The 27,943-nt window shown below is 39.8% G+C and overlaps 2 protein-coding genes across 4 annotated transcripts; one reads left to right on the forward strand and one right to left on the reverse strand.

The window, feature by feature from the left end:
- Positions 1-743: 743 nt before the first annotated feature.
- LOC117305107 (cubilin-like) lies at positions 744-27,870 on the reverse strand. The gene is made up of 33 exons (XM_033789854.1): positions 27,698-27,870; positions 26,388-26,484; positions 25,881-26,009; positions 25,141-25,397; positions 24,681-24,849; positions 23,951-24,120; positions 22,867-23,050; positions 21,550-21,758; positions 20,768-20,933; positions 19,753-19,940; positions 19,321-19,501; positions 18,712-18,899; positions 18,036-18,210; positions 13,208-13,380; positions 12,620-12,821; positions 11,841-12,064; positions 10,904-11,066; positions 10,576-10,757; positions 10,046-10,208; positions 9,256-9,434; positions 8,809-8,974; positions 7,366-7,556; positions 6,461-6,623; positions 5,736-5,926; positions 5,416-5,587; positions 4,869-5,059; positions 4,420-4,588; positions 3,492-3,673; positions 2,818-2,989; positions 2,305-2,486; positions 1,785-1,980; positions 1,255-1,442; positions 744-988 (listed from the first exon to the last, which is right to left on the reverse strand). The coding sequence occupies exons 1-33, from the start codon at positions 27,785-27,787 to the stop codon at positions 827-829; spliced, it is 5,814 nt and encodes a 1,937-aa protein (XP_033645745.1). The 5' UTR covers positions 27,788-27,870; the 3' UTR covers positions 744-826.
- On the forward strand, positions 14,247-18,003 carry LOC117305106 (transmembrane protein 79-like). 3 transcript variants are annotated; one of them, XM_033789851.1, is made up of 4 exons: positions 14,247-14,466; positions 15,272-15,481; positions 15,991-16,396; positions 17,870-18,003. In XM_033789851.1, the coding sequence occupies exons 2-3, from the start codon at positions 15,278-15,280 to the stop codon at positions 16,360-16,362; spliced, it is 576 nt and encodes a 191-aa protein (XP_033645742.1). In that variant the 5' UTR covers positions 14,247-14,466; positions 15,272-15,277; the 3' UTR covers positions 16,363-16,396; positions 17,870-18,003. The 3 variants fall into 3 exon arrangements, with proteins under 3 accessions (XP_033645742.1, XP_033645743.1, XP_033645741.1); XM_033789852.1 differs by lacking the exon at positions 17,870-18,003 and having other exon boundaries at positions 15,252-15,481; positions 15,991-16,443; XM_033789850.1 differs by lacking the exon at positions 17,870-18,003 and having other exon boundaries at positions 15,991-16,443.
- Positions 27,871-27,943: the final 73 nt, after the last annotated feature.

The following is a 27,943-nucleotide window of genomic DNA, read 5'->3' on the forward strand; positions in this document are numbered from 1 at the left end:
CACAAGTTTAGAATTTGAGGTCTCGAAATCAACCGTCTAAACGCACACAATTTCGTGTGACAAGGGTTATTGTTCTTTCATTATTATATCACGCAACTTCAATGACCGATTGAGCTCAAATTTTTCACAGGTTTGTTATTTTATGCATATGTTGACAAACACCAACTGTGAAGGCTAGTCTTTGAAAACTTCCAATAGTGTCCACTGTCTTTAAGTGGTAATCCTTTTGTAGTTATGAAGAATTAAACAATCTGTACACACCATGAACTTTCAATTTCATTTATATTTTTATTGCAGGAACAATATAAAGATAAATAAATGAATCTTGAAGATTCTTATCACAAGAAAATAACTTAGTGGAATGAGTACTATGTAGAGTTAAATTACGACAAGAAACTGTTTCACAGTCTATGATCAGTTAAGGTTAATCTTTCTTTAAAGGAACATTACAGAATTGGTTTTTGCTGACAAAACAGTTGCTGGCAGTGTAAGCGCTTTATGTAGTTCACCATACACATAAACTGACAAACCTTTAGAAGTTTGAGATCAATCGGCCATCTGGGTCACGAGAGAATAGTGAAAAACCAATTACAAATTTTGCATTGCTTCGATGCCAAAACAAGAATGAATAAAACGCTCACTGAGCGATAAACTCAAAATGCGAAATTAGATTATTTATTTCTCATTGAATTCAGACAGAAATATTTGAAGGGATGTTTTCTACTATCATCATCATTAGACGTGGTAAGTTTGATGTAAATATGTGATCTTCATGATTTTGGTTTCTTAACAATTCTGTAACGTTCCTTTAAGTTTCTTAAGTCATTTACTTCACTGTATAAGTTGCGTAGAATCCGATTCGAGTCACGATGTCATCACTAACGAAGATGACGACGATGTGGTTGGAGTCCGACTGCCAGGATTTGACTTGACCGAAGAGACTTCCGCAAAATGGCTCCGACTTCCGCCCAGAATTAACGTCTAATATCTGAGAAAGGGACAAGAAAGGAGAACGTTCTGTTAATTGCTCTTACCCACACATGTACCTCTTACCCAGTCAAACCTAACATTTCCCTTCACTCACCACTTCATGACCCCATTGGCACCCTAAGCTCTTACCCACACGTGTACCTCTTACCCAGTAAAACCCAACATTTCCCATCACTCACCACTTCATGATCCCATTTGCACCCTCAGTCCTTAGCCACATTTGTACCCCTTACCCAGTCAAACCCAAAGTTCCCCTCCACTCACCTCTACATGATCCCATTGGCACCCACGATGTTCCTCAATATCCATGAAGTGGAAAGTCACATTTATACGTGTGCCGACCTCCGTCTCAATTTCCGTACGGCACATCTGATCGTTGTCGTATTTGTACGGGAAATTCGGGGAGGTTAGGACGCCCTCTTGTGCTGACATCTCTGAGTTACACTTGGAAACTGCGAAGGAAAAACAAAACATAGTCAAATAATTTGCAAGGCTACAACAAAAGAAAAGCTACAGAGAAGACTTGAGAAAGTAGAAGGTCGGAATATACATTCGTCTTGAAACTGGCAAAGTGTTAGTTTGGAACTTGCAGTTGGGTTCTAAATGTTTCTTAATAAACTTTGGCTCAACAAAGAAAAATACTAGAAGGTGACTTAAACCTGCGGGTTAACTATTTTAAAATTAGTAATTTTTCTTTATTCCACCACGAAATCATTAAAAACATACCTAGTCAGTTGCCCTTGTGTTTTATTAATTGGTTATAATAATTGTGAAGTTAAACTTGAGTGGCGTACCTTTAGCTGGTTGGTTGATTGTATCTTCGGGTAGAATGGGTGCTGGGAACGTGACGTAATGGGCTGAGAATCCTTTCATCATTGTACTAGCATCGCTGTGGAACTCCACTACAACCTCGTTGCCTTCTGACACCCAGGTGAATGGGTTTAAGGTTCCGCAATATTTGTCCTGCACTCCGTCTGGTAAGTTCTTGATCTGAAGAGTAAAAGTGGGTATACTTTAAAAAGGAACCCATATAATAATAATAATAATAACAATAATTTAGGGGGCTAATCGTCCTTACAGCTAGAGCTGAATTGCAAAAGGACGCGGCTACAACGTGAGAAGCAGGCATGCAAGGCACAAACCCTTGTGGCACAGCAGAGAACCAACGCACAACTCAACTCAAATATGGCCCCGACCGGGAATCGAACCAGGGTCACCTTGGTGAGAGGCGAGTGCTTTTACGTGAAATCGCTGTTTCGTGAAATCAGTCGCAGTCTTTTTTGTGATGTCATGCGTCACATGGTCAGTACTCACCAATACATAGTCGTATTTGCATTCCTCATGGAATTCCACTTCAAACTCAGTGAAGTATATCTGGACAACATAGTCTGGCTCCGCCGTGATGGTTATTCGACAGTCCTTATTGCCTGGGTACGGCTTAGGGAAGTGGGGAGAAGACAGGGAACCATTTCGTGCAAACAGACTCTCATCACAAGCTGTCAAAATAACAATTTTGGAAACGATTAAGATAAACATTTCAGGAGCCAACTTTACAGTAACCTATATTGAATCAAAATGATTTATTGAAAATAATATTTGATAAAACCATTTACATACAATAAAATTGATACATAAGATAAAATACTGAGAAAATTGTTTAAGTAGCATATAATAACTTAATCAAATATTGAATAATCAGAGGTTTTACATTATCAATTGTACAAAAATAAAATAAAAAAATAATTAAAAAAGACACAAGATCTGCAATATATATTTTTTTATAAACATCATCAAGCAATCTTTAGAATATGGTTTCAAAACACTGACCTTTGAGCTGATCCAGTTTCGATATCGTTTCGTAGTCCGCCTTGAAACCTCCGCTCGTTATGATGTGATCGCTATGGAAGGTTACTATGGCGATATTACCAGCGGACAGCCAGGAAAATGGCGACTTGCTCCCACAGAATGTTTGTGGGGCACCGAGACCCTGCGTCCTCAGCTAGAAAAGTATAACAAAATAATAATAATAATTGCAACATTTCTACAGCGCTAATTACAATATTTTCTAAGCGCTATAACTTAATTAAGTAATGTTTTAAAGGTGTCCAATGAAGGAGCTGCTTGAACGTGGGTGGGTATCTTGTTCCAAAGGAGCTATGAATGAAAAAGCACGATCGCCATAGCTTGTCATGGTGCGGGTTCCTGGGATCCCGGGGACAGCTGGAAATGAGCTGGAAAGACATTGAGATGTGTGACTTTGGGTGATCCCTTCGTTGCCACTTCCTGGTGTCCAATTTCATACTGCTGCTTGATCACAAAAAGTAGCTAAGCTTAACAACATTTCTAAAATTATTTTAGTGAATTTTTTTTACCTATTTATAAAAAAAAAATACAGCATCTCAGCAAGTAAGTTTTTCTTTGAACCGTGTAAGTTTAATGTAAGTCTGTGGACATTTGTGTTTCGTGTCACCTACAAAAAGTACCCATACCCTTTAACCTACTTCTAAGTAATCATAGGAACAATCCGGCCACTCTTCAACTTCAAACGTCCAGAAGACAAACTTGATCAGGGCGTGGTCTTCGACGATGATCTTAGTAATGCAGTGGACGTCGTTGTCGTACCGTGACGGGAAGCCGGGGGATGAGATGCTCCCATCTGGTGACGTCAGCGTCGAGTCACACGCTAAGATAAGAAACAGATTGAGGCCTGATTATTTTTACCCCAAGAATCCGATCGTAAAAGTGACAAATCCTGAAAATGGGCGAATCTCCTTGGCCAGAGCCGAATAGATTGGTTGCAATACACGTCATCGACTGCAATCTTTGATGTATTAACAAGGGAAAAGAGCCAATGGTACATGTGTAGCTCTTCAGGCGTGCACAATTCACCAAATATGGCGGCCGATGACGCCTATTGCAATCAATCAATTTCATAGAGCTGCATAAAAATTGTTGTGCTTACAAGAAAAAGGTTACCAGCCAAACTGCTATGTTACATGTACAATTTGTGACTGGTATCCTGCTCATTTCTGCTAAAAAAGCAGGAAATTCTTAAAAGGAATATTTTCTGGTTACGCATCGCAATGAAATTTGGCATTGGAGATGAAGTCTATGAAATTCCCCGAGTGTTGCTTTTAGGGACTCTTTGTTGCATTACAAATCCAACAGCCCACCAGTAGCAGGGTGAAAAGAAAACAAGAAAAAAATGTTCAGTTTTAGACGTTGAAGGAAACCCCAAAGGGGAAAACCCACACCCTCAGGTAAGAACTGAAAACCCCAATCAACACGCAAAGCTCCGGTGTAAGATGGGTTTCGAACCGGGTCCATTGAGGTAAAATGCAGGGAAAGAAAAGGCAGGGTAGTAAATACTGAGCCGACCTGATCCCCCTATGACCCTCATGATTGTTTTTTTTCCCTCAAAATACTTACAGGAAAATATCTCTTTCTCTAGAGCTCTAAATGTTGCCCTGTAACCTTGGAAACGATTCTCGTCATCAGTTTGGAATTTCACGATGACTTCATTTCCCTCCGAGATCCAAGTGAAAGGATTCTTGTTGCCGCAAAAGACAGACACATCTTGGGTGATCACGTCACGAATCTGGATAGAAAATAAAGATTTCGTCAGGTCAGGGGAGTAAGGTTGCAATTTCAATGTTTTTGGAATGACAACAAGTTTGTATCATTAAACTCAAACTCCAATAACAACAAAAATACACATGTTTGTCGTGGGGGCCTGCAGCGGTCTGTCCCCCACGACCCTAAAAAAATTGGCTGGGACTACTACTTTAGCTTATAGGATCGTAATTATCTGCACTACGGCGGAGTCAATTCTTGAACTGCATTTAACGTTTCTACAGTTGCTCTAATCATCGTCTTACCTCAATGAAATCCTTTGAGCATTGTGGATCGGATTCGAGCTTGAGTACACTGAACGAAAGAATCACGTACTGAGACGGTTCGACCACGATCCATTGATAGCAATTGAGGGCGTTGTCATATAATACGATACTGGAGGCGTTGTTCGGTGATTGGATGATTCCAGTCTCTGATGTCAGCGTTACGTTACAACCTTGATGACAGAGAACAAAGAAACTGACTATCACAGTGATGCTAAGTACAGTATGAGTAGGTACCAGTCGTAACAACCTTAACTATAACATTTTCGCTGGTAACCTAATTCTGCTTAGCATGTTTATTTTACATTTAGCATTTTTGTTGCTTAGCATTTCATTCAACATAATTAAGGGAACATGTTTCCATAATCAGAGAGATTTTCAAACTTGTTCATCAGCACATGGAAATATTGGTTTATATTCGGGGAACTTTCTGCAGATTCAAGGAGAGGCAGTTCTGCCATAGGGCTGTGATAGAGGGCTATAGAAGAACCCAGTACTATTATTTGTCAACGTCCGCTCCTAAACAAACCTGGAGCGTCGGGTATCCATGGCAACACGGTGTAATACGCAGCGTATCCTGGGAACGTGTTTGATTCATCGGAGACGAACTCCAGAAGGACTTCACTCCCGATGGAGGACCATATGAACGGACCAAGTTGGCCACACAGGGTCAGATTCTCACCTGTCGTCAAATCACTCAGCTGTAAGGTAGAGAATCAAATCAAGAATAGTCAAAAATGTATATTTGAAGATAAAAAAAATAAAAAAACAATTTTAAGAAGTGGACAAAAAGAAAATATTTGAAAGTATTTCAGTTGATGCTAAAATCTTAAAGGGAGACTGTCAAACCTTGAGGTAGTCGGTTGAACAGCTTCCCGCCTCAGTTGGTTCCTCCAACTCAAACTCACTGAAGACAATCTGAACCCTGGCGTCTGGCTGGGCGTGTATCAGCGTCTGACACTCCATGTCTAGTGGGTAGTCCGAAGGGAAGCCGACAGACTGGATGTCACCTTCGACAGCGGTCAGGACCTTACTGCAATCTGAACCAGGGAACCAGTTAAAACATTACATACAATGTGGTATAATGGTTGGTAACCTGATACAATTTTATTTATTTTTTAAAGACACTGGACACCTAGTTATCAAAGATCAGTCTTCTCACTTGGTGTATCTCAACATATGCACAAAACAAACCTGTGAAAACTTGAACATAATTGGTCTTCTACAAGTTGCAAGATAATAATGGAAAAAAAAATAACCCTCGTCACACAAAGTTGTGTGCTTTCAGATGCTTGATTTCAGAACCTCAAAGTCTATGCCTGAGGTCTCGAAATCAAATTCAATCATTTTAGTGGAAAGTTACTTATTTCTCGAAAACTATGTTACTTCAGAGGGAGCCGTTTATCACAATGTTTTATACTATCAACAGCTTCCAATTGCCTGTTACCAAGTAAGTTTCTATGCTACGATATTTTGGGGTCAATTACCTATAGTGTCCAGTGCCTTCAAATTGTGTCAAAGTTTTCTGCTACCCCTGCAGGTATTTCAATGAAAGCAAACAAATTTCATCTCACCTGATGTTTTGGGGTATCTGATACTGTTAAAGTCCAAGACAATACGGATCGTCGAAGAAGTCTTTGAGAATTTCACAATGACTTCGTTGCTGTCGGCTTTCCACGAGAAAGTACGATTTACCTCACAGTAACGATCGTAGCGCAGGGTGGCCAAATCTTCAATCTGTAGAATGTGGAAAGAGAAGAGGAGATTTTTTTTTTTGAAAAACACCACAATTAAAGCATTTTTTTTTAAAACCAGATTCTTTGATTTACCGTCAACTTAATATTTTGTTTATTTAAAAATAATGCCATAGAAAACTGACCTTCAGAACTAAGTTTCCATTTTGATTTGTTGAAATTAGGAGACAGGGTTATTCCCTTTACTTTGTAAGGATGTAGGCATGGGAATCGTCCACTAAGAGCCTGGCTTTCAGAGCAGAGTGCAGTACCTTCTCAACTTTTTTCTGAAGCAATCATGGTTAAGTGCCTTGCTCAAAGGCACAAGTGTCATCACCAGGATACGAACCCACTATCTGCTGCTAACAATACCACAGCTTGGGCCGATGAACCAAACCACTTGGCCATGACACGCCATAATAATGGTAATGTCTGCTGCCCCCTAGCGCCTTCACTGTGCGCATAATCGCTAGTCTTAAACAATCCAGAAATATCTGAATTAATCTCCAACATTTACTTGATGAAATGTACCTGCCCAACACCCTGCTTGCTATGAATGGATTTTGAATGATGGTTTTCAATCAAAAACAAGTACCTTTGATTGCATAATTTTGTATCCAGTTTAAGCTACTTTTAAAAGTAATTTCATGTATTTGTACCAGTGCAATTCAATCTACTGGTTGCCAAACTGTACAATCGTTTGAATGTTGTTTTATGAAATAAACATAAATAAATTTATAATATACCTCAAAATAATGTTTCTCACAGTCGGCATCGGGTATCGAGAGCTCATGAATGACAAGAAGTACAGTCTGTACTGGTGGGAGAGTGAAGAGGATCTGACAGCCACTGTCTGCCGGTAGGACGGGTAATGTGGGTAAGCCGTCCGTCAGAGATATGGCAAGGGCTGGCACATGGAAGATGTTGGTACACTCCGCTGAAATTTGAAAAGTTAATAATAATAATAATAACAACAAATTCTTAACTAGCGCATTTCACAATAAACCGTATCAATGCGCTTTACATTAGTCCCCTGGTCATTGGGCCAATAAACATCCCTTTAATCTTTCTCAGCTCCCATTAGGGAGTATACAGCCCCGAGCTGCCGTGGCGCTCCGAAAGCTTGTCATTCACAATATCAACCTCTACCCTCGCAGGTACCCATTTATACCCCTGGGTGAAGAGAAACAATTATAGTAAAGTATCTTGCTCAAGGACACAAGTGTCACGACCGGGATTCGAACCCACACTCCGGTGAATTAGCACCAGAACTTGAATTCGATGCTCTTAACCACTCGGCCGTGACACTCTACAAGTTAACAACACATATCTGTCTAACTATATATAGGACTAATCGTAGAACACGCAAACGCTCCGTCAGAGATATGGCAAGGGTTGGCACAAGGGCGATGTTGGTACACTCCGCTGAAATTTGAAAAGTTAAAGATATTAACAAGTGATAAAACACTTTTGTCTTTACTCATATCTGTCTAACTATGGAACTTCTCGTAGAACATGCAAATGCTTCGGTCAAAGAAATGGCCAGAGCTGGCACATGGACGATGTTGGTTCACTCTGCTGAAATTTCGAAAAGTTCAGAGACAACTAGGGTAAAAGATCAACAACCTTTTCTTTAAAGGTAACACAGCATTGGTAGAGCTCACAAAATAGTAGGAGACAGTGTTTATATTTTGTGTGATAATAGATAATAATAATAAACCGCATTTGTATAGCGCATATCATTGCTAAAGTTCCTTTGCGATGGATAGCAAAACAGAAAACAACAGGGCCCTATTTCATAGAGCAATTGTTGCTTAAGCAAAAAATTCATTGCTTAGTAAAATCGGATTACCGGCCAAGACTCCACTCAATTGTAATGCTAAGTAAACAATAGCTTAATACTAGTCATAAGCAATGTTTATGGCAGGAAATTTTGGCCAGTAACATGTGTAAAATAAGGGAGCTATTTTCGTGCTTAAGCAAATATTTTGCTTAAGCAGCTCTATGAAATTGGCCCCAGGAAAAGAAAAACCAAGGGAAGATCAACCATTCAAACATAAAATGAAAAACTTGTGAAAATTGTTTAAACTGGTTTACAGTATGTCAGGGATTATTTGCACGTTAATATTTTTCTTGTATGAATAAAACCCAGCTATATACGATGGTCTACTTTTCGGAGATTAACGTACCAGGTACAACGTCACGATGTAGGGAATGCCAACTGATGGTAAAGTCTGGAGGTGTCGTCTGGTAGTTGATGTAACCGATCGCGACCTCGTTTGAGTCGGTCGTGAAAACAAAATTATTGTTGACCTCGCAGATGACCTTTCTGCGCAAGGTTGCAATGTCGACGACCTAGACAGGAAGCAAGCAAAACAAATATATAAATACATACAATTTTTATTGATCAAACGGAAACAGACTGTTATGTCCTATCCCACACAGACATTATGCAGAAGAACGGGTTCTAAACATTTTTTTTTCAAAACTTCAATGCTCCAATCTGGAACTAACTGGATTGTGACACCTGAACTTCTCCAACACATAACAACAACTGAATAGGGTGGGCGCAAGTCTTAAAGTGGCAGTCGCGACTTAAAGTGACTACACTATACACCGACCAACATCATACTCACAGTCAAACCGGCATTCCCGCAGTCATTCTCAATGACCATCCCCTCCACCAAAATGCTTAGACGTTTGTCTGGAGAGGTGTGGATGACGAGTTGACACGACCCCTCCCAATGTTCATGCTCCTCCAAGAATTCTGAAGACTTGATGGTCCCTGACTCACCCCTCAGGAGCAGAAAACAACCTGCCGCAAAATGTTTGAAATTGTCAGTCATAATTAACGGACCGCTTGCACTGGCCGCCATCGTTGATGAAACGTGGAAGCCTACAGATCATGCGCATTGGGACATGCATTGGTCTATTGTAATAATAATAGTTATAATAATAATTTGGGAGGCTAAGCATCCTTACTCGCAGCTAAGAGCTGAATTGCGAAGGATGCGGCTACAACATGTTCGAGAAGCAGGCATGCAAGGGTGCTTTGGCAGCCAGCCACATCAACCCATTATGACCACGGGGCACAGCCAAGATCAAAAGTGTTTGATTTTTCCTGACGGATGTTCTGGAAAACCCTTGTGGCACAGCAGAGAACCAACGCACAACTCAACTCACATATGGCCCAGGCCGGGAATCGAACCGGGGTCACCTTGGTGAGAGGCGAGCGCATTACGCACAAGCCAACCATGCCCCCCATGGATATTAAAGAACATCATCACAAAATGAGCAAATACAAAAATTGGCTATGCAATTAAAATGCCTTTGCTTACTGTTTATTCCTCCCAATTTATTCCTGCTAAGCTAAATATAACTTCTTTTAAAACTGATAATGCACCCGCAAAGGTAGTCTCCATTTACCTTCGGAAACATCCACCCACGTGTGCTCCACCGAAATCCCGGATGCTGGGATGTCATCATCTGTTTCTATGGTAACGATGACCTCATTGCCAGACGAAGTCCAAGCAAAGAGACCATGAGTCCCACAGAGGACTGAGCTGAATCCACTTGACATGTCTTCGATCTGTTAAATGAAGAAGCAAAGAATTATTTTTAGAATTATTTTTAGAAGGTCAACTAAAAAAATCCTGCATTTCGAACAAAAAGGGAGGAGGGGGCCTTTAAATGGCAACCTGACACATTTTAAAGCTGGAGAAAAAAAGAAAAAAAATTCCGAGATCATTAAAAAGTATTGTTTTTTTTGGAAAAGAAAAAGATTTAAAAAAAAAACCCAGAAAATCCCCTTTTTTTCTTAATCCTTATTTTTTTTAATAAAAAAAACAAACTTATTTTTCCTAAAGAAAAAAAAAACAGCCGGGATTCAACCCACGTTCTGCTGAACAGAAATAGCAAAGCTTGAGTTCCGTGCTCGGCCATGACACCCAACATACCTTGACAAAGTCCTTGCTACAGTCATCAGAGTCCTCCAGCTGGAACGAATCAAAAACCAACGACACGATGTGGTCTGGAGTACTGTGGATTACCCAGCTGTGCTCCAAGTTAGAAGGGTACTGATCAGGGAAATTTGTTGAGGTAAATCTACCGGTGTCTTCAGAAAAATGATCAGTTGGACCTTGAAAAAAAAAAAAACGGATTTGCAGAATTTGAATTAAAAGGTTTGCTTGCGGTAACACCTTAAAGAATAGTTGGTTTCAACTTTGATTGAAACCTGCCGACTTTTCAAAAACAAAGTCACAATTTTTTCAATGGATGACTTACCGTCCACTCTCTGAACAGCCTCGTATTTGGCCCTAAACCCGTGGTACACAACGACTGGGTTTGTGAAGAAGGTAACCAGGACAGCGTTGGTATCCGACAGCCACGAGAAAGACTTGAAGTTTCCGCAGTAGATATTCTCACGGCCGTTGCTAACATCCTCGATCTTATTAAAAGAGAAAATGAACATCGAATAAAGCCTGGTTCACACTTCCTGCGAATGCGAATGCAAAGCGAATGTTGACGCCACAAATTTGCAACGAATAATTCGCAGCAGTTCAACTCTGCTCAACTCACTTACGAATATAGCGAAAGGTTGTAACGTCAAATTCGCATCGCATTCGCAGGAAGTATGAACCGGGCTTAAAACAGAAGCAGACAATTAAAATAGAAGAAAATTAAATAACATTTTGCAGAACATTTTGAATCAATTGGCAACAAAATTGCAGGAAAAAAAATTTAAGAAAAAAAAAACCCTTGCTGCAAAGATTGTGTGCTTGCCTAAGAAAAAACCTTCATGTCTGAAGCAATTCTCATAAAAATAAAATTCTGCAAAGCATGTTGTTTCTGACAATCTTTTACAAAATCATTAGCTCTCTAGTGCCCATTTTACCAAGTAAGTTTTTTATGATCACTGCTTGGGAGAAGTAACCCCATGAACCCAAACGACCTTTAAAAAAGGAGCTGAAACACTACATGATGAAAGAATGACCATGTAACATCAAGTGAGCTGCGTCACGCATTTATGCTGGTCGAATTAGGGCACCCCATTAATCCAGTAACTAGGCTTATCTCACATTATTGTAGTTGTACTTGCAAAGCTTATATAAGGCATGGCAAGTTTATATAAGGAAGAAAGAAAAACAAATTATGACTGAATAACAAAGAAAAACCAAAAAAAAAACAAAAAGAAAAACCAACATTTGAATCTTCTCCTTACCAGCACAAACTCCGGATTGCATTTTTTCGATGTCTTGTCGTCGAACACTTTATGCTGCCCTCCAATCAAGAAATCCTGGAGGTGTATCAAGACCTGCATGTCAGACGGAACTTCGATGAGGACTGAGCAGTTCCCGAGCATCCAAACTGCTCGGCCGTGATCTAGAGACGAGAACTCACCCTCAAGCTGTCGATAAACCCTGTGGTACTCTGCGACATGCTCAACTGAAAAAGAAAACGTTTTTTTTATAAATAATAATAATAATAATAATAATAATAATAACAGTATTTATAAAGCACCAAATTGCCAAAGGATACAAGTCACTAGTGTTCTCTCTTAACTCGTTCATGCGCCGACCGGTCGCAAGTGCTCGGTGCTCAAAAAAACAAACCACAGTATTTAATAAGCCACTAGAAATATAGTGTTCTCTCTTACATGTAACTCTTTCATGCGCCGACCGGTCGCTAGTGCTCGGTGTTCAACTAAAAAAGAAAACAGTATTTAATAAGCCACTAGTGTTTTATCTTAGCTCTTGCAAGCAACGACGTGTCACTAGCAACCGGTGCTCAACATGCTCAACTAAAAAAGAAAACAGTATTTTAAGTCATTAGTGTTCTCTTTTAACTTGTTCATGCAAAGATGGGTCGCTAGCGACCACATTAAATACCTTTTAAAAAATAGTTTTATAATAAAAAATAAAGATTGCATGACCCTAGTTTTCAGAATTGGAAAAAGGGACCCTTTTTACAATAAATGGTGCATTTCTGTTTATAACTCACCAGCTTGTAGGGGTCGTTCCATCACAAAGTGTCTCACCATGACAACCACGTTATCAAGTACTTGTCGTCTCAAAATGGACAGAGGCCTACTATTGGTCCATTTGAACTGAAGCCGTATCTCATTGGACGTTGAGATGATAGAAAATGGCTCAAACTGAGTCTCGCAGTAGCTCAGGGTGCGACTCGGCTCAACGTCAAAAATCTGCACATAAAAAACAAAATCATTAGATTTACTATTTTTTGATCTGATATACTTGGTGATACATTGGACTTCATCAAGAGAACGCTGGGAGTGAGATTTCCACCTTCCACCCACCCCCTGCCCCCCCCCCCCAAATAATATTAAATAATAAATTAACAGCAAATAAATAAAATATTATTGCCCCCTCCCCCCCCTCAGCTTAATAATTTGAAGAAAAAGAAAAAAAAGAAAAAAATATTGCCAAGCAGATTGGTTACCAACAAAAATACCATGGTTATTGTTAATGACTGGTCCTCTGCTATCTCACTAAGCAAATAAATTGTTAGTTTGTTTGTTTAAAATGAGCCGGGGATGTTCTGCAAATAGCCTCGCTCGGACACACTTACCTCGATTTTGAAGTCTGAGCAGTCAATTCCTGGGGCCTGAAGTTTGTCGAATGTTAGGATGACACGTTTCAATGGATGCGTATGGAAGGTAAGCTCACAGTCGGTGGAATCAGACGAGAAGTCATCCGGCCATTGAACAACCCCTTCATCTTCAAGGATAGTTCGGCTGCAGGCTGCGGAAGAAAAAAGAAATGATAAATTTGTTTGATAACATTTTTGGGGGACCCAGTTCCTTTTCAGCCCAGTTCCCCATTGAGCCCAGCTCCCCCTCGAGCCCAGTTCCCCATTGAGCCCAGCTCCCCCTTGAGCCCAGTTCCCCATTGAGCCCAGTTCCCCCTTGAGCCCATTCAGTTCCCCCTTGAGCCAAGTTCCCCCTTGAGCCAAGTTCCCCCTTGAGCCAAGTTCCCCATTGAGCCCAGTTCCCAATTGAGCCCAATTCCCCATCGAGCCCAGCTCCCCCTTGAGCTAAGTTCCCCATCAAGCCCAGTTCCCCATCGAGCCCAGTTCCCCATTGAGCCCAGCTCCCCCTCGAGCCCAGTTCCCCATTGAGCCCAGCTCCCCCTTGAGCCCAGTTCCCCATTGAGCCCATGTTCCCCATTGAGCCCATTCAGTTCCCCCTTGAGCCCAGTTCCCCATCGAGCCCAGTTCCCCATCGAGCCCAGTTCCCCATCGCCCCATCGAACCCAGTTCCCCCTTGAGCCCAGTCCCCTAAGGCCAGTGGGGACGTTTTTATTTGTTTGTTTTCATACAATTCTGAATTGTATAACTTGGTTTTATAGTTTCAAACTCCAACTTAACATTCACACAAACTTGATCACAAAGATTGCCAACGCTTCAATTCCACCACATTTAAACAAACTATTAATGTCCACGAATAAAACATATTTATCAGAAATAAAATATAGTCTTAGAAAAAAGACCCCCCCCCCATCAAAAAAAGAGTAAAGGATTAAGTTTTAAAAACCACAACTTCAGCATACTGCTTCAGTGAACTTTGTAACCGAAATGCCCTTTTGACCTCCAGCTCCACATACCCAGAACCATGGTTGGCCGAACACCCAGCTTCGTGTTTGCTCAAATACTTGGCTCCATAGAAAATAAATAGTGTACTTTATCCACTGTACTGTTATATCACTACAGGATCACATACAAAGACCCTGTTGTATACCATGACCCAGCTCTAAGACTCGGTCAGTTTGGTGTGTGGTTTGAAGGGCAGTCTATGAAAGCAGTTTGTTTGGAAGGAGTACCTTAAAAAGGTAGTTAGTCTTAAAAAACCATGGTCTAATTTGTATAAAGTTTGTTAGCAAAAGTGTTCAGTTTTTATGGAGTGGCCCGCACTTTAGCACAGCCACTGTTTATACTGTGAGTGTGAAAGTTTTTTTTTACCACTCTGATTCTTGATTAAACCAGAGTCCTTTCCCAGGGCCCAGTTTCGTAAACCTGTGTCTAGCAGAAAACTCTCCTTGAAGACCCTGGACACTATTGGTAATTGTCAAAGACCAGTCTTCTCACTTGGTGTATCTAACATACATGTATGCATACAATAACAAACCTGAGCTCAATTGGTCGTCGAAGTTGCGAGATAATGATGAAAGAAAAACATCTTGTCACACAACGTTGTGTGCTTTCAGATGCTTGATTTCGAGACCTCAAATTCTAAATCAGAGGTCTCGAAATCAAATTCCCGGAAAATTACTTCTCTCTTTTGAAAACTACGTCACTTCAGAGGGAGCCGTTTCTCACAATGTTTTATACCATCAACCTCTCCCAATTACTCGTTACAAAGTAAGGATTTATGCTAGTAACTATTTTGAGTAATTACCAATAGTGTCCACTGCCTTTAATGTACATGTATTCCTATAGGGTCTATTCTTCCTGCATGGAAATATTCGCTCTGGAGTTCACCTATATCTCAAAAATGCGACCAACCTTTGAACACGTAATTTTCACTTGTTATGCCTCTTCATGTATATAGGATTAAAACAAAGTTGCATGGTTCAAGAACCCAAAAGACACTTCCCTTTAAAATAATTAAAAGCAGACTCTTTTTTTTTTTTATAGGTCACAATGACGTCCAAAGACAAGGCTGATCTCCAAGCGGAGGTGGTTCGTCGTGTTTTCATCGCCGGTATTTTCTTGGTCGCTATGACCTACATCTTGTGGCAATATGACCTCTTTGATGTGACCTTTGACCCAACCTTGACCAATCGACTAGCCTTCACTCTCAGATGGCTGGTGCTTTCTCTCTTACCAACTGTGGTTGGTGTTCAAGTAAGTTTTATTCAAATGTTTAATCTGTAACATATTTAAGAAAAGTGAATAAATACTTAAAAAAATACGTGTTTGCTTGCTAAATGTGCCTGGTTTTGGACTATTTTCTCCTGACTCACAAAACGGATTGAGCCAAGGTTTTCACAGGTTTGTTGTTTCATGTTTGGTTGATCACACACAACATGAACATTGTTTGTTTTCAGCGCTAGCTGCTGTTTAATATCTCTAAGAATGATTTACAAATTGTAAAAAAAAAAAAAAAGTTTTATGACTTATAAAGAATTTAATACATTTTACGGTGGCATAACAATTATTATTATTATTATTGTTATTATTATTATTATAACTGGTTTATTGTAAAAAACATCTGTTTGTCGCAGTCCAAAGACTGAATTAAAATACATATTTACATTTTTTATATTATAGAATTAATAAAGTACTTAACTACTTCGTAAAAACCTTTAGAAACAATGATCTAAATGCTAATTTTGTTTGTTCATTCTTAATAGCTCGTTGGCAATATTCGTTATACCAACATGGACACAGCGGGCGTTCAAACGACCTCAAAACACGCTGAGGAGTTAGTTCGTTTAAACCAACGAGCCCTCCAGAATACCCTGGAGCAGACGTCAGTCCACGTTGCCGTCACGCTCGTCCTGAGCACCCATCTGGATCCCAGTCACCTCAAGATCATACCAATACTCATCTGCATGTTTGTAACTGCCAGGGCGATATTTTACATCGGGTACCTGACTGTAGGAGACCATTTCGGTCGAGCGTTTGGTTATGCGTTGACGATGTGGGTGAACATGTCATCTCTTATGTATTGCACGTACTGTTTGGTTGTATACGGAGCAAGTTATGGGTTGACTGTTGAATGATCTATACAGTATTTAAAGGCATTGTACACTATTGGTAATCAGTGTCTTAGCCAGGAATTTGGAAAGTGGGAGTGCAAACTGAAAAAGTGGGAGTGCAACCTAAAATCACTACAAAAAATAGAAACATTGAGTGCATAGCACACAACACGAGCGCCAAGTCTGTCTCACCCCCCCCCACCCCTCTTTAAGGGCCCTGGAGGCATTTCTGGTACCTATTTCTGTTACAAGTAAACTATTTTGAGAGGCTTTAAAGCACAGATATTGTAAAGGTGATCGACGTCCACTATACATTATTAAACTCTATAAAATGTGTCTGGGTCAATAGGCCAGTTCAAAGCAGTTACTTGGACCATGGAGCTGCGCTTGGACCCATTTAGCCTGAAATGATTTAAAAGCGATCAAATAATGCAGTACAAGTTTGCTGTCAACAAAATATTTTTTGCCATGTGTTACTCTTGATACAAATTTTTGCTTAAAGACTAAAAAAAAATAAAGAGGTATTGAAGAAATTAAGAGTCATCATTTACTAATGTTAATTTTCTATCCATTCTTGTCCATTTGATTTCAGAACTATAGGCCTAAGGTCAAGAAGCTGATAATAACTTTTGTATAATTTAAACAAATCAATTAATAAATGTAAAATAATGATTCACACAAGTATTTGCAACCAATCAAAATGCCAAGAGTGATTTACATGTACCATAATTGTTTTGCTCAATTTAAACTGACTGATCATGGTAATTAATATTTTCCTTAGTATGTGTTTAGGTTTCATAAGGTTTAAGTCTTATACATGTAGGTTGTTTAATTGTTGAAACTGGGTCAAAGGCAATTTGTAAACAGTCTGCGGAGAATAAAGAACAAACAGTTACGAAAGACAGTGCCATTTAAGTAGTTCCACTGGGCCAAAAAAAACGTACCATGCATTTAAAAATAAATTTGGGAGGTCTATACCCCCCTACAGCAAAACCGACTTGAGATTTGAAAAGAAACATGAACCAGTTTTTGAACCTTTCGAGCGGAAAATAAACATCGTTTCGTCAACTGCATTAACACCCAAGAGATGCAAACATTGAAATAAAAAAAAGTCTTGATGTTTCAAATAAACTCTACAACGAACAAACGATGTGCCCTTGAATTTCTAGAAGGAAAAAAGATCGTCATGTTTGCCGCCGTCGAGTTGTGTGTGGTTTGTGCGTTGTGTTTTGTGTGGTCGCAATGTGGTCAGCGTTTTTGAGGCAACTTTGAGTGATTGTTTTATGGTTGCGTCGTTTTCATTTTTTTATCACAAAGAAGAAGGAAATCTGGTAAAACCAAATTTAATTTTACTCACTGCTGTTTAAACTGTTCAACAACAAAAAAATAATAAAAGAAGTTCAGTAATTTTCACTGAAATTATTAGACAGCACGGCTTCATCCAAGCCGTGCATCAAATTTTTGCCCGTGTTTTCAGCCCAACTGGCCGTGCTAACACGACGTGCACGGCTCGCTAGCTAACACGTTGTTGGTAATTACTCAATGTGATGTTTTTTTAGGGGATCTCTCATATAAAATAAAACTAAACAATTCTGATGCCAACAAGGCAAGAAAATGATTCACACAAATTTTCTGCTCATTCGCTCTTTTTAAGAAGCATGCACTGGGCTTAAACTATAAACTAGCCTGGTTCTTACCCTGCAGTGGTCTTGGAGTAGTATGGTAGGTCCCATGGAGGCGGACTGAGGCTATATCGCTGCTGTGCTGTGTCGCTAGAATAAGCAGCTCATTCCTTGAGCTGGTCCAAGTAAATGACGGCAGTTCTCCTTCTAATCTTTCCTCATGAGCTTGTTGTAACGAAATATCTTGTATCTAATAAATTAAGACGTTTTGGACAAATCTTTTAGTTGGGTGAAGACGTTTTAAATGTTGTGTGGCTGAGCAGTCTAGAACATCGGACTGTGGTTAAAACCAGTGTGGGTTCAAATCCCAGTCAAGACACTTGACTATAATTGCTTCACTTCATCCAGGAGTACATGTGTACCTGTGTGGGAGGAGATTGTTCTTGTGGTTTCAGATGCCTTGAGTTCGAGACCTCAGCTGAGGTCTCGAATTCAATTCAAATATTTTAGTGAGAAATTACTACTTTCTCAAAAACTACGCTACTTCAGAGGGAGCCGTTTCTCACAATATTTTATACTATAAACAGCTCTCCATTGCTTGTAACCAAGTAAGTTTTTAAGTTAATACTTGTTTTGAGTAGTTACCAATAATGTCCAATGCTTTGGAACTTCTTGGGAACCCCTTGCAAATCTCTTAAGATCTTAAAATCTCTTTCGTGTCCAGTGCCTTTAAAGAAAAAAGGTAACCTACCTGAACAGAGTCAGCCTCCTGGCCTGTAGGTGGTGGCTCAATGGCGAAAGTGTCAACTTTTAGAATGATTCGATCGGTCGGCTGGACGCTAATGAGAAGGAAACAATCTGCTCTACCAAGAGGTGGGATACCGGGGGAAACGGGGAGCCGGATAAAATCTCTGGACTTGGTGAGACGCTGTCTGCAATCTGGAAAGCAGTAAATCCATTCACAAAAGTGTTGATTTCATTTCATTTATTACTTCCGGTTGTGAATCTAAGGATTCTAAAAAAAAAAAAAACTTAATCACTATACTAGCCAAGAACCCCATTAGAAGAAGACAATAATATAATAGTAAAACAGTATTTATATAGCGCAAAATGAAAAGAACAAAGTTTCAGTTTTTAGATGTGGGAGGAGAAAAACAGAGGTAATTGCTCACTTCAATTTTGAATTGAATTTGAGACCTTAGCTGAGGTCTCGAATTCAAGCATCTGAAATCACCCATCTTGTGTGACAAGGGTGTTTTTCTTTCATTATTCTCTCGCAACTTCGACGACCAATTGAGTCCAAATTTCCACAGGTTTGTTATTTTATGCTTATGTTGGAAAATACACCAACTGTAAGTACCTCTTTCTGGTGAATTCTTTTGCGGTAGCTCCATGGTCCGGCTGGATATCTGAAAACCAGTTCTTTGGATCATCTCATCACTGCTGAAGGAGAGTTGTACCTCATTGCTATCCGATGTCCAGGAAAATGATGATAGTTGTCCGCAGAATCGATCCGTCCTCTTGGTCGTTAAATCCATCAGCTAGAAAATGAAAAAGAAATTCCCCTCTTCAGATTTTTTTTCTTTCCAATGATGCAGTGCAGGCACATCACTTAAATGAATAACAGGTGTATTATTGTCTGTATGGTTTAACTGTCTTGGTTGGCTTACACTCTATGAATCAAGATAACGTATGGCAGCCCTCAAGATAAGTTTAAAAAAAAATAACTTTTTTTAAGCTGCACCTGTGAGGTTAAGATTTGGGTTTATAGGAAAAGCAATTGTTTTAATACCTGAAGGGCGTCCTTCTCACAGTTGTCTGATTCCTCCAGGTCAAAGGTCAGAAGGTCAAATATGAAAAACAAGTCAGGCTTCTGATGAATATTCATAGAGCATTCTTTGCTGCTAGGATACGAGTTGGGATGAAGGAGGGAGCTAACTTGGGTTGATGTGTCGTTAGTCACTGTAATATCCACACAATCTGAAACAATTTAAAGGGAAACAAAAAGGCAAAGTATTCTACAGTGAGAATAATAAACATTTTTGTAATAAAAAGTCATAATATTTTTTAATATAGGTCCTTATCTATAGGCGTCTCAACCTGATTATCATTATTTATTTCCAGACAGTTGTTTTGAAAAGTTTTTGAATTGTGAGACACATGAAGCAACACCTCGTACTGTTAAAGACAGTGGACACTATTGGTAATTGTCAAAGACCAGTCTTCTTACTTGGTGTATTTCAACATATACATAAAATAACCAACCTGTGTGTTCAGATGCTTGATTTCGAGACCTCAAATTCTAAACTTGAGGTCTCAAAATCAAATTCGTGGAAAATTACTTCTTTCTCCATTACTCGTTACCAAGCAAGGTTTTATGCTAATAATTATTTTGAGTAATTACCAATAGTGTCCACTACCTTTAATAAGATGCTGCAGATCACTCAGCAGCCGTTGTTGGAAGCATTGGGGAAAACCCCTTCTCTTAGTGATAAGTTCAACTGGGTTCTTAAATGGACATTACACAACACTCAGGACCTATGGCATTCTGACCAATCCGAAGCACCAAAGCAGGAATGGTTAAGTGTCTTGCTTGAGGACACAAGTGTCAAGATTGGGACTCAAACCCACACTAACTCTTCTGATCCAAAACACCAGAGCTTGATTTTAGCTGACTTGATCGCTAGGCGAAGACACTCCAGAATCAGGTATAGTTTTTTTATTTCGTTTGAAAAATTCCCAGTTATGGTTGATGTGCGCCGGGAACAATATTTATTTGTGCTCGAGGTCTCGAAAGCGACACCTACCTGGTACTGGTTCATCGTATATCAGGAACTCAGCATGGTAACCCGTGTACGACTCCGAGTCGTCAGTGTTTAGGAGAATAAGCACCTGGTTAGAATCCGAGGTCCAGGAGAATGGCTGATGCAAACCGCAATAAAGATTTGTCTTATCCGTCGTTATATCAACAATCTGAAAGTGATAATTTAAGTACCAAAAATGATTGCGATGATGTACTTTTATTAGGGAAAGAGCTGGGGGAAAGGGAAGGGGTGGGGAAGGGGAGGAAAGGGGGATGGGATTTGTAAAATAGTTTACCCTTGTTGTGGTGTGTCGTGGCGAGGTGGTAAAGTCCATTGAACTCAAGTTCTGAGGGTCTAGTCATAAGGTTTTGGGTTCAGTTTACTAGTGCAGTCCTCGGTCCAACACCATTCAGTAACTCAACACCCAAACTGTTGGACTCTGATTATGGTGGTATGCGCGATCCCATGTAAAGCATGATCAGTTTACTACTGCAGTTCTCAAACAAAACATGCAGTTGGATTGTGATGGCTTGAGGTGTTTAAAGTTTTAAAGGGTGGGGGTGTAGGTCGAAAGTTGGTTTCAGCATTATGCAGGGATGTGATAGGCTGATTTTTTTTTTGGGGGGGGGATAAACAAAGACGGATATTTCTTTTTTGGATGGCAAAACAAAAGGGAATTTTGTTTAAAAATGGAGAAATCACATCCCTGATTATGAAAGGTCTTTCAATTTCATGGAACAGTGATGCATTTATGAACATTAATCAAATGATTGTGCAGAACCTACCATCACATGATCAAATTGGCAGGATTCCATTGGCTCGCCATTGACATCATTTGAAGGCTCCAGCATAAAATCCAGAAATGAGATTGTGACAACCTGGCCGGGCTCGCCCACTATGAGGGTGTGGCAGTCGGCATCATCAGGGTAAGCCTCTGGGTAACCGGGGGAGGTGATGGTACCCCGTGTCACCCCAGTGATGGTACGAGTACAGTCTGAAATAACGCAAATAATCACAGAGATAATAAAATAATCATAAAAACTGTACTTATAAAGCGCCAAAGGATTGTCAAAGGATACAAGGCGCTGAAGAAAGAAGAAAAACAAGAGAGAACAAAGACGCTGTTGGCCAGAGCTAAGACTAGGGGAAAAGGTTGGTCTTGAGAGCCTGTTCGAAGGCTAGAACACTGTTGGAGTTCTTGCTTAGAATAGGTCAAAAATCATATAATACTCATAATTTGGGAGACTAATCATCCTAAAGCCTAGTTCATAAGCCTACCCCCTGGGAATCCAAAGTGTTTTTTCTTTATGTCACAAATTCTCAATGAACATTTTCATTACATATTCATTTCGGTTTTTACCCATACACCAACGTGTGTTAGCACTGTATACTCAGTACTTTACCAAGTCCTGTGAAAAAATATCACAGGCGTGTTACTCGGGTGGGATTCGAACCCACGACCCTTGCAATTCTAGAGCAGTGTCTTACCAACTAGACTATCAAGGTTGCCCGGTAGCTAGAGGCAGTTCCTATGCTTTGGCAGCGGGTACCGCAACGTTATTTTCATAACAGTTGAGATGTGCTCAACTTATTCGCAGTGAAAACAGAGCATTCGCAGGAAGTATGATGCGGGCTTTACTCACAGTTGAAAAGCTTAACTGCCAGCGGGTATTTGGAAGCCAAGCCACATCGGTGGACTAGTTGGTTTAGACATCTTTGCCCAATTTCGTAGAGCTGCTAAGCACAAAAATTTGCTTAGCATGAAATTTCTTCCTTGATGAAAACAGGATGACCAACCAAATTTCCATTTGTTGGATATTGCTTGTTACTGGTATTCAGCTGATGTTTGCTTATCCTGAAAAATCATGTGGAAATTTGGTTGGTAATCTTGTTTTTATCAAGGCAAAAATTTCATGCTAAGCAAATTTTTGTGCTTAGCAGCTCTATGAAATTGGAACCTGCTCTTGATTGGTAAATGTCGTGGGTTAACTAGCTGTGATTTTGTTCACAGAACTTGGAAAAGTACTGAGCATACAGTGCTCACACACATATCAGTGTTAGGGTAAAAAAATAATAATAAAAACTTGGCCAATTAAACATACTTATGATTTCTGTGAATCCATGAGTTTCAACTTCGAGTGGTTCATACTCAAAGTCAATCACAAACTCCTCATCGCTCCTTGATTTCTCATAAATCAAGACGGCCTCGTTCCCAGAAGACGTCCAAGAGAAATGTTCGTAAGCACCGCAGAAACTCTTCGAATCATCTGTGAGCGTATTCTTCAGCTAATCATAACAAAGGTCAAAGGTGAAAGTAAGATTAAAGTTGCCACAAAGAGCGCAATGTTCTATTTTTCAACAAATTGTCATGTCCGTACTGAAACATTGTATCACATGTTTTTATTGTTTAAAAAAATACTGTTCTATTGTTGCATCCTGTGTTTCTCACAAGAGATAAGTTCTGCGCAAAATGATGCATATCAGCAGCGAAGGTTTTGCGTCTTCATCCAGGAACTTTTAGCGAGATACATTTACAACACTTAAACTTGTGCGTCAAGAAGAAAAATATGATTTTGGAGGGATGACCAAAAAATACCATAAAACTGATGTCAGAGGAAATAATAATTTCACATAATTTGTTTTTGGAGAAGACAAACATTCCCATCCTCCAGTTTTCAATTTAATTTGATGGATGATTTCAAGGTCACGTTGAGGGCATCGGGGCATCTGGCATCCAGAAAAGGGCACAATTAGATGGCTCACTATGGCAGTAAACACAACTGTCTAGTAGAGTTGCGCCCACCTGTCAAGCATAGTGTTGGAGAGAAATGGACCACTTGGACCAGTGTCAGCCTCAGTAAAAGATGTCAAGGTCATGTTAGGATGACCTCTAGGATAAGGGCATCAGGCTTCCAAAGAAGAACATGACTAGTAGGACCCCCCCCCCCCCTTCCAACACTCTTCTACTTTGTCTTAGGAGATATATACAGTTACATATTCCTCGCACGGCACTGTGATAAACAGGAAGGATAAGCCGACGCGGTTCCTAGGACTGGTCACGTTAGGATGACCTCTAGGATAAGAGCATCAGACTTCCAGAGAAGAACACGACTACCGGTAGTAGGAACCCCCCCCCCCTTCCCGTACCCCGATAGTAACCAAGCCTTTGTCTTAGGAGAAACTTACAGTTACATATTCCTCGCATGGAACTGTGAAAAACAGGAAGGATAAGCTGACCCTGTTACTCGGGCTGGTGTGAAACAGAACCTCACATTCCGACGACTGGGCGTTGTTGCTTGAGGGGAACTCGCTGGAGAAGTATCGACCCATTCGACCGGTAAATACAGACGAACAATCTAAAAAGCAAAAAAGTTGTTAAATTTTTGTTATACCTTAAATAAAATACTGAGCAGAGTTTGCAGAGTAAAATAAGTCGAGGTTTTTGATGTATGTAATATTATTTGGCACCCCCGAACAAAGGTATTGATGAAATAGGGACACCGCCAACATAGGGCTAGATAGCTCAGTTGGTAGAGCGCGAAAACGTTAATCCGGAGGTCGTTGATTCGAATCCCACTCTCTTCAATTTTTTGTTCAACCCCCAAGGGGGAAATAACATAATTTACCCGTAGAAGAAGTTTCAGCTTCATCAGCCTTCAAGTTTTTGGGAACAAAAAGTGAAAATCACAGAGCAATATATTTTCCAGGAGTCACGTAAATCCATTGTACTTGCTAAAATAATTTTCGTGAAGTTGTTTTACTCATTTCTCAAAAACTTCAGCACCTCAGCAAGAAAGGACAGCTATCTGTCTTCATTATCTTTAAATGGTGTAAGCTTAATGTTAATATGTGGACAATGTGTTTTTGTGATCTACAAAAAGTACCCAGCCCGTAACTGAACAAAAGCTAAAGTGACCTGTTTGGGGTGCTTTTGGGATGGTGACGTAGGTGGCATGGAAGCGGTTGAAGACCTCTTCCGACTCTGCACTAAATCGGATCTTGACCTCGTTTGAATCGGCCGTCCATGTGAAAGTTGGTTGATCACCACAAAGTGCCTCTGAACGATTTGTTCCAGTGTCAAAAATCTGAAATAAATGAAGAACCCAACTAAGCATGTTATTCTCCTACTAAATTTGTGATTCAAAAATCATTCAATTGTGTTCAGTTATTTGAATTTTGAAGTTTCAATGTGACAGGTGCGATACGACCCCCCTACCTTATTTTTAAATTAGTTAGTATCAGTTTCTTTTAATTTCATGGCATGGTTTCGTTTTAATTGCACTTTTGGGAACCCCCCCCCCCCACATTTTTGTATGGCTGCTAAGCAAACCAAAATTAAACACAAACACAACCAACAAACAAATCCCCCAACCTACCTCAACATAGTTATTTTCAGTACACTCCATTCCACCCTCAAGGGTAAAAGAGCCGAACGTCAGCCTCGGCCTTTTGTCCCGAGGAAGCAAGATCGTCAGTTGGCACTGGAGGAATTGAATAGATTTCCTGGGCCAATTTGGAGAGGTAACTTCACCGGTCTCAGCCTGGATAACTCGATCGCAATGCTTTGGTGAAAACGCTTCCTTCGCCGTTGAATTTTCCACTGAGTTCTCAAACACTCGCTTAGATACAAATCCTTGGGAAACAAGTTCAAGTCAGATACATTAGGCCAAATAAAACAAAATACAAGTTAACCATCCCCTCCCTCATCCTTTTTTGAATTGAGGCCACATCCTTTTTTCAACTATTTTTATCAAAAAGACAACAATTTTCGGTGTATTTCAACTTTCAAGATTAACTTATCTTTCTTTTAAGAACGTGTAACTAAAGTAAGTGGCGACTTTAAACTGAAGAATTATTTTTTGATAACTTTCCATATGGCGCCACCACCTTTTCAATTATTTTTACAAAAAGGGATATATCAATCAGGTAAATTAGATACTATATTATTTTATTTCGAATGAAAAAGTGGTGGCGCCATACGGAAATTTTTCCTTGTTTTTGGCCAATTTGAATTAAAATGCTTGGCGGCCCACCTTCGAAAGAAATAACAAACAGAAAATAAAAAGGCCCTCTGCTCATCCACCTGCCTTTACATTCAATTCGACGAAGAACTTACTCTCGCACTCACGAACGTTGCACTGTCTCTTTTCTGGTAATACTGGTTTCTGAACGCCATGACAGGCTGCCTTCCCCAACTCATGATTGTTCAACTCCGACACACAAACAGCCCGTGCCTTTACCTCCCCTTAAAAACACACAAAAACAATCACAAAATTTATGTTTCCAACATGAAAATTAAAAATCAAATTTACCCGCAGGTTTAGTCTGGTGCTTAGAGGAGTTGTAGATACACATTACAATAAACAGAGTGATAGGAAAGGGAGCGAGACTCCCAGGTTACCATCAACTGCTTGAGAATAATCTGACATGAACTGCAAGTAGTTTATTTTTGTGTATCAAGTTTTCGAGCGCCCTCTATAGACAGTTTCTGAACAGTTTCTGTGGAATATTGTTAATTTTATGAGGAGTGAAAATTTGTTTTAAAGTTTGTTTTGTTTAGGTTTTGTTTATTTTTTTAACAGATGAACTAACATTATTTTGATTTTTAGAACTTTTAAACTACCTCTATGGAGTCCACATTGTCGACCACACTCTCCCCATTCCACATCCCAAGTGACGTCATGGCTCGGGGAAAACAATCGCTTAGTATTTCCTATACTCTGTTAAAAAAAAACCCAGATAATTAATACTTCAAACAAAACTACACTTTCGTAGGCTTAGTTAACTTCGTTTTGGTTCTTGAAATGCTCTGTATCCGACTGAAATTATTTCCTATAACTTTGATTTTTGTTTTACCTGTCTAGTTCGACGTGCATGGAGAGTTAAGGTAGTAATATTACTAATGCCATGCCTCTTCTAAGATCGCTTCATTGGTTACCAATTAAACAGAGGATTGTATTTAAGATTCTTGTATTCGTTTACAAATTCTTTCACAATCAATGACGATGTGTAATTAATCAAATCAGAACTATTCAAAGTTACTGCTAATTACCTGAAGTCGTCCGAAAATGACACCATTGCACTACCGTCTATAGCTAATGGTCAATTAAAAAGTCAATAGTCACCCGAGATTTTGTTGCGTCCCTCACTTTGGTCTTAACAAACCCCTTCCCTATAGCCCCCAAACAATTAATGCCAATACGCTAGATTCACTCCGGTTTTTGGCTCTACGCCTGCTCACTCTGTGGACATTCCTTTGTTCAAGGTTTAAATGTTTATTTTTTTTAACAGTAAATTATTGTTATACATGCAATAATAATAACTTTATGCACATGTTCCAAGAATACAGTTAAGCTAGGTGGAAATAAATACATAGGCCCAAAAGAATAATTATTCGAATACCAACCCACGTTTCCATTCCGAGATTTCCCCCCATAATAACCAGTTGTCACTAGCTTCCCGATCCCGTAGCGCATTGTGAAGAGCATGCACATGAGCTCGACAAATAAAGTGCGCTAGTTTTTGGGGAAAAGTTTCCGTATGGCGCCACCACTTTTTCATTCGATATGAAATAATATAGTATCTAATTTACCTCAATGAGATATCACTTTTTCTAAAAATGAGTGAAAAAGTGGTGGCGCCATACGGAAAGTTATCCGTTTTTGGTGTTAATGAAAACATTTTGCTCAAAAGAACCTTTGGCTCAAGTCCATTTTAAATGTTTCTGTCCCCTGCCACCACGTTTTCATCCGTTACAAAATAAAATAGACCAGGTCGTATTCCTCCGTTGCTGACATCGCATGGCTTGAAATAAAAAAGCTTCACATTTTTTAGAGTGATATTCCTTTTGTTTTAAATGTAGTGATTAAGTGACAGGTAGGATATGAAAATATTATTCCATCATTTTGTAGCAGTTCCCATAACCTAGCTTACCTTCGCCGTAGACGCCGTACCTACAAGCGTCATGATGGTGATGATTGCGAGGATGGTATACCGTCCAACGCTCCTCTCTGCTACCCCCATTATCGCTCTATGCTTGGACCTGCTGCTCACGGCGGACAGTCTTCTTTAATAGTGCTTCTCTCTAGCCACCATGCATCGGGACGTTCCAGGTATGTGAACCCCGAACATTCTTTCGGTAGTCATTGTTTGTGTTGACAAAGCCTTTGAAAGGACAAC

This window comes from Asterias rubens, chromosome 22, assembly GCF_902459465.1.
Source record: "Asterias rubens chromosome 22, eAstRub1.3, whole genome shotgun sequence".
NCBI lineage: Eukaryota > Metazoa > Echinodermata > Asteroidea > Forcipulatida > Asteriidae > Asterias > Asterias rubens.